Below are 8,832 nucleotides of genomic sequence, written 5' to 3'. Positions count from 1 at the left end.
TGGAATGCAACATAAGAAACAATTTCATATTTCTGCCTGCAAAAAGCTTCAAAATCTCAACTAAACTTTAAGTTTACATCCTCACCACTAACCACTTGCAACAATCTACAAATAACAGAAGTAAAAATGGCCCACCATCAGTTAGCCGGAGGAAACCTGCCTTTATTCGGTTTTACTAAGGAGTTGCAGAAAGAAGAAAAAGCTCCTTTCAGCTCATCGGGGAGCGGGAGTGAAAGAGGGAGTGCCATAGGACGAGGCCCGCTCTTGTTTCTCACAGAAAAGGAATGTGCCAGTGCTGGTTGCTGCTTGTTAAGCCCTTCAATGATAAAGGAGAATGCCCCAAATGTGAGACAGCTCTGTAGAAGTGCCTGGGGTGCGCCTGCATAAGCATAACCATTTCAAGAAAATAGGGTTCAAACTGAAACCTGTACTTTATAGCAAGCAAATGAACCTTGAGATTCTCATACCAGGGAAACTTAGAGCAAGTCCAGTGCAACATCCAGCTACACCAGCATTAATAACTGCAGAGAAAAGACAGCATTATTGTATATCAACATGCCAAGCACAAAAAAGCGGTGTTACTCTATTTTATACAAGGCATACCATCATCTTTTCCCCGCAGCCTCTTCAAAAAGCAAACAACCAAACTGTGTACTCCTGACAGTACTGCAAATGTCTATAAAGGGCAAATATATAAGAGACCTTAGATTTATTCACTCAAGGGGGAAAAACTACAAGTTAATCACATTATTCTGGAATCATGAGAATCTCATACCTTGGCATAAGATCCTGCCTCCACAAAGGATCCTTTAAAGCCTTTCTTTTTAATCAATCCTGAACCTGAGACAAATGCAGAAAGGGAAAATTAAAGAAAGGTCATCTCCCAAGTATAGAACTAATTTCTAGCAGACAAATTAACCACGACAAAATGTTAATTAAGAGTCCAAGATAAGATAGACTAGTAGAATATCCCGCCCAAAAGATTGCTTAGGGACTAGAGATTAAGCCCTAACACTGAAGTGCCACTAAAAGGAATAAAATTCAGGGTATTGAACATGCATTTTACAGCAACCTAGAAACTGAAAGAAAGAATACAATCCTACTTCTCAAATGTCCCAAGGACTAAACTCACTTTAGCTTCCCTCATTTTCTGGAGCATCAATGAGAATAACATGTCATATCACCCAATCTTTACATTTACACAGAAGTATTCTGATAGAAGCAACAGCCTAAGGAAATAATAGCAAAGTCCTTCTCTAATAGATTCAGATGCAAAATGAAAAATCACTGATTTCAAAGTCATTGATGCATGCTCATTTTCTTACAAAACACATCTAATAGTACATCCTTAACATATCACTACAACCTTAAAGATGCATGCAATTACAAAAATCAAGAACTTGAAAGTCTTATGCATTCGAAACATTCCACATGTCTTCATGAATTAGAGCACAAGCTCTCATATGTGACAGGTCCATCTCACATAAGGTCCAAAGTTATCAGAAAGAAATTTGTCAATCTTGTAAATAGGTAAGAAAAAGAATCCTAAGTCACCACTATCCAAAGGAAATTATTCAATCTAAATTACAATTTGAGATGCTGAAAAATCCATTGTTCAACATTATGAATATCTTATCCACTCAACTACTAACATTATTACATAAGCACGTTATTCATTATTCTACCACTTTCAGATAGAGCACAAAATTCCAATTACCATAACAAAACCAAATTCAAAATTCCCAAATACCCCATTTCTTCTACACCTCTAAAGACCTCAGAAAAGTAAACCAAAAAGAAAAACACCAAAAAATAGAATGAAAAATTCCCAAAAATTTGTTCTTTAACAAACATACAAAGAAAACCCATAAAGAGAAAAAGACTACCTTTTTTTTAAAAAAATTAAATGGGGCATCAAGCTCTTGCAAAAGAAAAGAGAAAAAGATACCATAGCCGAAGATGGAGCCCATGAAGGCACCGGCGGCGGAGTCTCCCGCGAATTGGAAGAGGCATACGGCAGGGGAATTAGAATTGGAAGGAGTTGGGATTATAGCTTTGGAGGAACTAGAATTAGGGTTGGGATTAGGGTTTGTTTCAAGATCAGTTTCAGTGGAAGAGTTGGAAGAATCCAAAGAAGCCATTTTTGTCCAAAAATCTGCTTCTCTCTCTCTCTCTCTCTCTCTCTTCGTGCTATCGCTGGCTTTGGAAAGAGCACCGATATCAAGTTTTGGCTATCTGCACACGACGTCGTTTTTTCCTCTTCTTTATTTCATAGGTTTTTTCTATATAAATCTTTTGTTTTTTTTATCCCAAATCAAAATTTCTAAATTTGAGTCTTAAATTTTAATTATCGGGTGTCTTTTAAACACAAAAATTAACTAATTTAAAGAGATTTCAAATTTAAATATTTTTAATTAAGGTACTAATGCTCGAATATCTTTTAGACATGAAATCAATTTATACGATAAAATTTCATATGTTCGCCCCTAAGATAACGAGCGATTACAATATTAATACTCGAGTATTTTTTAAATATAAAAATTAACTAATTTAAAAAATTTCAAGTTTAAATTTGTTCACTTATAAGGGAAAGGAATGATTAAGGTCAGTAGAGAGTACGAGATAGAGGAAGTTTCAACCGAAATTTCTATTATTATACCCGAAAGAATGATAGTTCAAGGAACATTACAAGAAATGCAATGCACACATGGTAGTATATATAGTACTATCATAGAATAGGAATAGTAGTATATATAGTATTTCATTTTGACCCAAGGAGGGTCTCTTTGATTGTCTTAGGCTGCCTCTGAATCAGTAATGCTCTTGGTAAATTGCTCCAAACTCTGCTCTCCAAGCCTGATCATCATCTGGGATTGAGCTGTTGTGTGCAGATTCTGAATCCTCATGATATAGTGGCTTCAGTGCAGATTCTGGCAGTCTGCTCTCTGCAAGGTACTGCTTCATGGTGATCATCTCCATCTTGTGTTTTCTTTTGAGCTTCTCCACTTGTTTCTTTAACTTTTCATTCTCTTGTTGGACATTAGTGAAGTTCTCCTGCAAGGGGCAAAGGTAAAAGAATAATCAACAAAGCCATTTTTTTATCAGTAAAAAGTGAATTTTTCAGTCAAGTTGATGTTGATGTTACCTCTGCAACTGAGGCAGCTTGCTCAGCTTCCCTGAGCCTAACAAGGAGTTCTCCAGCAGCATGAACAGCTTCTGCTGTGTCTCTAAGCTGGATTCTGAGACTTTTGTTCTCCTTTTTCAGGAGTTTTTTCTCCCTCTCCCTCTCAACTCTAAGAGCTGAAAGCTCAGCAGCCAGGGATTTGGCAAAACGTGTGCCGTGACCTTTGGCTCCTGCCTTTGCTGCTGCCTTCTTAACCTCTGCTATCCCTTCCATTATTGCCCGGTGCTTTGCAACCAGATCATTATACTTTTCTTGTAAGTCGGCATAGTGTTCAACCATTCTAGCATGCCCAAGGACAGCTCTGCTAAGAGCATCATCCAACTCCTCAGTGCACTTCTTCTCTAATTTCAGTTCCATCTCTACTTTCTCTGCACGGCAGCGGTTGGATTCAAGGTCCATCCTGAGCTCATCAGTCAATGATATCCAATCACTTTCCATTTCCATCCATCTCTGCCTTTCCCTCTCAAGTTCTTCATCGCTGTTATCACGACAGTCTACACTTTTTCGCAATTGAATGGAACGTGACAACAAAGATGATCTCAGCTTTTCAGAAGATCTGTTTGGAGATGCAGCAGTAGATGACTGCAATTTGCTCGTTAATGTTTGGGTTTCCTGAAGAAGTGCTTCCTTCTCATTCATATCACAATATTCGTTCCCATTTTCATCATTGTTGGACTGCTCAAATGGTATTATTTCATTCTTCAGAGACTCAGGACCATGTTCAATGGCAGAATTTTCTCCCTTATGTTTGTATTGCTCTACCTGTAGAAGGTCAGACTGTCAATGTAATCCAAGTTTCAGGAATCTTCATGAAATATAATTTTAAAGAGGTGAATAAAATTATTACCAGATTATTTAACTGCTCAATTTTGGCCGCTTGCTCCTTACAGACACTTTCAAGCTCCTTCTCTCTTTCAGTGGCTTTTGCCAAATCATTTGCCTCAGCCTGAAATAGAAGCAACAAAACATATGAGTATAGAACAAGGAACACATAAAGGAGAAGATGTTCCCTTAAAAAAGAGCAAGTCTAAACATACTGTGGTATCGCCATCTGTCTGTTGATTATCAACTGCTACAATCCACGTCTTCAAGCTATCCTGAACCCCATTAGGGTTATTGTCAAACTTTTGTTGACACGATGAACAAAGCAAGGGAGTAGAAGAACCATCTGAAGAAGGTTCTGGTAATGTTTGAACAGATGCATTGGCCTTGTCTGCTTCTGGACAAGGTTTCAGCATCAAGTGTTCGAAAGAGAAGGCAACTGAAGATCTGTTGGAAGCTGAACTACTCTGGTGATAATCTATAATCTCCAAGCCTCTTTGAAGGCTAGCAGCCAAAGATTCTGTAGGTCCTGGAAATATCTTGCTTGAACGTAAGGAGGATCTGATGTGCTCATTATGTTTGAGTGACTCTCGTATACATTGTTCTGACTCCGAACTCTCTGACACATTGTTCTGACTGGCCAAAAGTGCTGATGGGACGGCCATGCTTTTCCTTAAATTATTTCCAATTTTTGGAGACTCTGACAAAGTAGGCTCTTGGAGGACTGAAGACCGATGGCATGAGCTGATGGAGAGGCTATTTCTGATTGAAGGATCAACAGCCTTCAAGGGTTTTGTTGTAATTGAAAGGTCATCAGCTGATGCTAGAATGTCCTTAGGAGGAAGTTCCTTCTGAGGTTCTTCCCCATCAAGTTCTTCTATCCCAGTTTCTTCTGGGCAATGAATGTCATCTTCACTCAGCAAGTCTGTCTCACAACATTCTTCTACAGAAGAAGATTGAATGGAACCTCTCTTCTCAGATGGATCTCTTAAGTTTGTTTCACCCGAGCTATGTAAATAATCTAGCTGCTGACGTAGTTCCTTTACATCTTCCTCACCAATATTGAGCTCTTCTTCATAATTGTTATCCATGTGTGGTAGGAGCAAAGAACGGTTAAGACTTACTCTCAATTGGTTCAAGCTATTGCGTGCACTTCGCCCTATAAAATATCCACTTTTACTCCCAACTGAACTGTATACATCAGACTTTGCTCTTATAAGCTCTTCCTGTAATCACCATGATAACAGCAAGTCAGGTCATGAGTAGATGCAAGATGCAGTTAAAAATGGTAACTCTTGGCACAAAATTTTCTACCTTCAGTTGTCGAATCTGATCACTCAAGCCATTGACATCATCTTCGGATATTTCATTTATTACTGGCTCATTTCTTATGGATTTAATTCGTTGCCCAAATCTGAGAGTGCTCAGTACTTCACCACTATTTCTGCAGTCAAAAACAATGAGCTTCACTCAAATAATGACCTTTGATAAAACAAGTGCAGTTTTCAAATCTTTTAAAAAACAAAGTCAAAACAAGTAATTAGAATTAAATACCTGTTGTCTGCAGAAATGTTGCAAATAACTGTGAGTTTGGCGTTGCCACCGAGGGATTCTCTGAGTATACGTGTTAAACAGGAACCTTGATATGGAGCATCTTCAGGTTGAGTTTCTTTTGCAAGAGCGTTCACCAAATATCTACACCAATGAAACAAAAAAGAAATTATAGAAAAGCTTTGCTTATGCCAATAACCAACAATGACGGTGTTTAACTCGAGTTCTGAAACATGTTAACAACTAAACACCATCTTAATGATTTCCAAATTATGTGAGGGTAATGACAGCATACCCAAGCTGTGATAGGGACTTCTTGACATTTTTCCCTTCCTGGACATGTTGCCTACCCACATCTTCAAGTTTGTTTCTATCCAGTCCGGCAAGATCAATCAGGCTGATTCTGCTTGTCTTTGAACTGCTGAAACATTTTGATGAGGCTCCCTGTGGTATGAATCAATGATCAACCCAACGTTAAGAACAAATAAGGCTTTAACACAATGATATCAGCTCATTATTTTTTGCTTGGAATTGTTAAAATCTAGATGTGCATAATTATATATGGTCACATTGATCACGGACCTGAATACCATCCACAGTAGAAGCAAATGCCACAAAACTAAACCAGACTGACTAACACCACAAAAATAAGAAATCTGCAAAACTAAACTATACCTTGCACCAAGATTCTATGACAAAAGTAAACACAATATGAGACCGAGAGCTCTTAGAATTTACAGTTGTTGCTCCAACTTTTCTACTTGAAAGCCCCTGCAACACTCATATTAAAAAGAGTATTCAATACATGCATGGAGACAAAATTGCATGTCAATATGATATAAGAAGAGCATTTCAAAAAAAATGATATAAGAAGAAAGCATGCTAGATAAACATGCATTCAAAGTTGAAATGGTTTCCTGGCTACCTTAATCAAAATCTGAGTTACGTCCTCATAGCTAGAAACATATTCCTCAGTCAAGTTCACGACATACAATCCATTTTTTGGGTCATCCTTTATCTGAAACAACGTCCAATAAACCAGTTATACACCATTATGCACTAAACCGTGAGAAACTGTTAGTCAAGGATGTGAACATTCACCTCAAGGTTCCTTTGAGTTGGATCGAGTAAATCCCCAATGTGCTCATTGTAAATCTGTAAATCGTTCATACAGAACGCATTACATCTTTGTAAAGCAATAAGTCCATACATTGTTTATACAAGCCTTCAAACCAGTACATACCTCGAGAAAGGAGCAACGGCACTGATAATTTATCTGTTTCCCATCAAGGTTCTCTTGCTCCTATAAATTAAACATAGGAAATTTAATGAACTACACTTCCAGACTCCTGATACTCATTTCCTAATAAAATTCAAAGTAAGGAAAAGAGAAACATACTCTTTGAATCTCAGAGAACAGCATTTGGAAGATACGAGGAACAATCCCCTGGTGGCTTCTAGGTGAAGGATCCTCGACCATTGCACTTGGAGGACCCCACATCGTGTAAGACTTTCCACTTCCAGTCTATTGACCATTTAAGTAATTATATATGAATCATGGTCAGTTGGTCATATGTAATAGAGATAAGTCTCATCTCAACAAAGCACTCCAGTAGTTATCAACTTCTGTAGTTATCAACCCCTACCTCTGCTATCTATGGCTATTTATCTCTTTGTTAAACTCAGGAATTATCTCAAGTTTTGTACTTAAATAAGTTCTGCAAACATGTTGATGGAAATTTATCAAGTTCTAAATTTCTAAAGGCTAATTATAATAGCTCTTCTTCTCAATCCATCCTATCCTCATCATCCATAATCTCCCTCGACTCAGACAAAAACAATCCCATTGCTATCAACTCAACAAACCTTTCAAACTCACCCCATCAACTACAAACATGGCGGGAACAATTCCTGCCTTTGCTTGTTGGATATCACTTGATATAGAGATAGAGATAGAGAAACTATACACAAATTACCAGTAAATTTTCTTGATACGAATATTCATCTAAACAATATTGATATATTCCAAAAATTACCTGTCCATAAGACAATATTGAAGTGTTGTAACCAGACAATGCATTTTTAACCAAAGGAACACCAATTAACTGAAAAACATCCTCCTGGAAGCCACCAAAAACAAACAGTTTATGAGTCAAAAACACCCTTTTAAAAGAAACTAAAATTAGATCAAATGAGTAAGTACTGACTAACCTGATTAGAATTTGAATCAAGAACAGAATCGAATGTGAATTTGCGGTCAGAAACAGACAAGGAATCTGAAGAAATCTTCCTCACTGTTCGATCCACTTCTTTTTCTTGACCATTTATGGGTCTAATTCTCACTACTACCTATTTTTCAAAAAAAAAAATTACAGAACTTAATTTTCATTAAAAACCAAGCTTCAATTAATAAAAGGAAAAACCCAGAAAGATTTCATAATCAAGTTTCTAAATATGCTAAAGCTTCAAAATTATGGAAACTAAATTACACTAAAAAGTTAATAATCAAGTCTTAAAATTTACCTTCACAGATGGATCTAAATTTCCCAATTCTCCACTCTGTTCATCAGATTCAACAATCTCGTTCTGCTTAAATTCCACACAATTATTCAAAAATAAATATAAAAATTTCAAAAAATGGAAACATTTTTTTAAAATGTTGTTTACTATACCTTGATGGAAGTTTCCATAGGAGGCAACATTTCACGGTCACCGTCAGATGGGACGATCAAGGCGTCGGAAGTAAGCGATTTGGACAGTGGGGATTTGGGGAAAAACTGGGCCGAGTTATTTACTTCAATAATGTTGGGATCTGGTGGAGGAGTGTTTTCAGAGTTGGGTTTCTTTGTGCTCCTCTTAAGCTTCGATTTCGGAAGCAAATTCCGAAGTGAAGACGTCGAAATGCTTCCCAGGAAACGGCCATTCTCGGCGACGGCTGTTTCTTTAGTTGATTTCATTGTTTTCCTTTCTTTCTTTCCTTTTTGGGTTTGAGAAATGGAGAGATAAGGAGAGATTTGAGATCTCTGAGAGAGAGAGAGAGAGAGGGAAGAGTGTGCTTTGAATTTGAATGTGGAGAGAGAGGAAGGGAAGTAAAGGTTTTGTTGTTGAAGGGAGGGGGATGGAGATGACCGTTGGATCTTTTTGAATTTTTAAATCTGTAGAATCAGGGGGAGTATATGTGAATTGACTATAATGTCCTTCCATTTCCGACACTTTTATCGAAAATTAATTTGGTTGGAAAAAATATTATACCGGAAAATCTAATGTTTTCTTTT

The 8,832-nt window shown here is 37.3% G+C and overlaps 2 protein-coding genes across 2 annotated transcripts; both read right to left on the bottom strand.

Annotated features, from left to right (window-relative positions):
- On the bottom strand, positions 1–2,224 carry LOC18593380 (mitochondrial import inner membrane translocase subunit TIM22-2). The gene is made up of 5 exons (XM_018124036.1): positions 1,949–2,224; positions 776–840; positions 604–676; positions 468–521; positions 1–379 (listed from the first exon to the last, which is right to left on the bottom strand). The coding sequence occupies exons 1-5, from the start codon at positions 2,139–2,141 to the stop codon at positions 138–140; spliced, it is 627 nt and encodes a 208-aa protein (XP_017979525.1). The 5' UTR covers positions 2,142–2,224; the 3' UTR covers positions 1–137.
- LOC18593379 (kinesin-like protein KIN12B) lies at positions 2,624–8,606 on the bottom strand. The gene is made up of 16 exons (XM_018125232.1): positions 8,230–8,606; positions 8,081–8,143; positions 7,769–7,906; positions 7,594–7,677; positions 6,957–7,082; positions 6,801–6,860; positions 6,659–6,712; positions 6,483–6,575; positions 6,233–6,328; positions 5,853–6,001; positions 5,561–5,701; positions 5,321–5,450; positions 4,222–5,232; positions 4,032–4,130; positions 3,146–3,946; positions 2,624–3,054 (listed from the first exon to the last, which is right to left on the bottom strand). The coding sequence occupies exons 1-16, from the start codon at positions 8,512–8,514 to the stop codon at positions 2,812–2,814; spliced, it is 3,573 nt and encodes a 1,190-aa protein (XP_017980721.1). The 5' UTR covers positions 8,515–8,606; the 3' UTR covers positions 2,624–2,811.

This window comes from Theobroma cacao, chromosome 7 (assembly GCF_000208745.1).
Source record: "Theobroma cacao cultivar B97-61/B2 chromosome 7, Criollo_cocoa_genome_V2, whole genome shotgun sequence".
In the NCBI taxonomy this organism is placed as follows: domain Eukaryota; kingdom Viridiplantae; phylum Streptophyta; class Magnoliopsida; order Malvales; family Malvaceae; genus Theobroma; species Theobroma cacao.
Note: the sequence above shows the minus strand (reverse complement) of the source record. Positions and strands in the feature narration are given on the sequence as shown.

What these genes read in the sequence shown, in the direction of transcription:
- LOC18593380 (XM_018124036.1), bottom strand. Translation starts at nt 2,141, where the DNA reads ATGGCTTCTTTGGATTCTTCCAACTCTTCCACTGAAACTGATCTTGAA. An exon ending in AGGCAGGATCTTATGCCAAG is followed by an intron (nt 677 to 775) that starts GTATGAGATTCT and finishes TGCCCTTTATAG; the next exon opens with ACATTTGCAGTACTGTCAGG. An exon ending in ACTTGCTCTAAGTTTCCCTG is followed by an intron (nt 380 to 467) that starts GTATGAGAATCT and finishes ATGCTTATGCAG; the next exon opens with GCGCACCCCAGGCACTTCTA.
- LOC18593379 (XM_018125232.1), bottom strand. Translation starts at nt 8,514, where the DNA reads ATGAAATCAACTAAAGAAACAGCCGTCGCCGAGAATGGCCGTTTCCTG. An exon ending in TAACTCAGATTTTGATTAAG is followed by an intron (nt 6,329 to 6,482) that starts GTAGCCAGGAAA and finishes TGAGTGTTGCAG; the next exon opens with GGGCTTTCAAGTAGAAAAGT. An exon ending in ATCAGATTCGACAACTGAAG is followed by an intron (nt 5,233 to 5,320) that starts GTAGAAAATTTT and finishes TGGTGATTACAG; the next exon opens with GAAGAGCTTATAAGAGCAAA.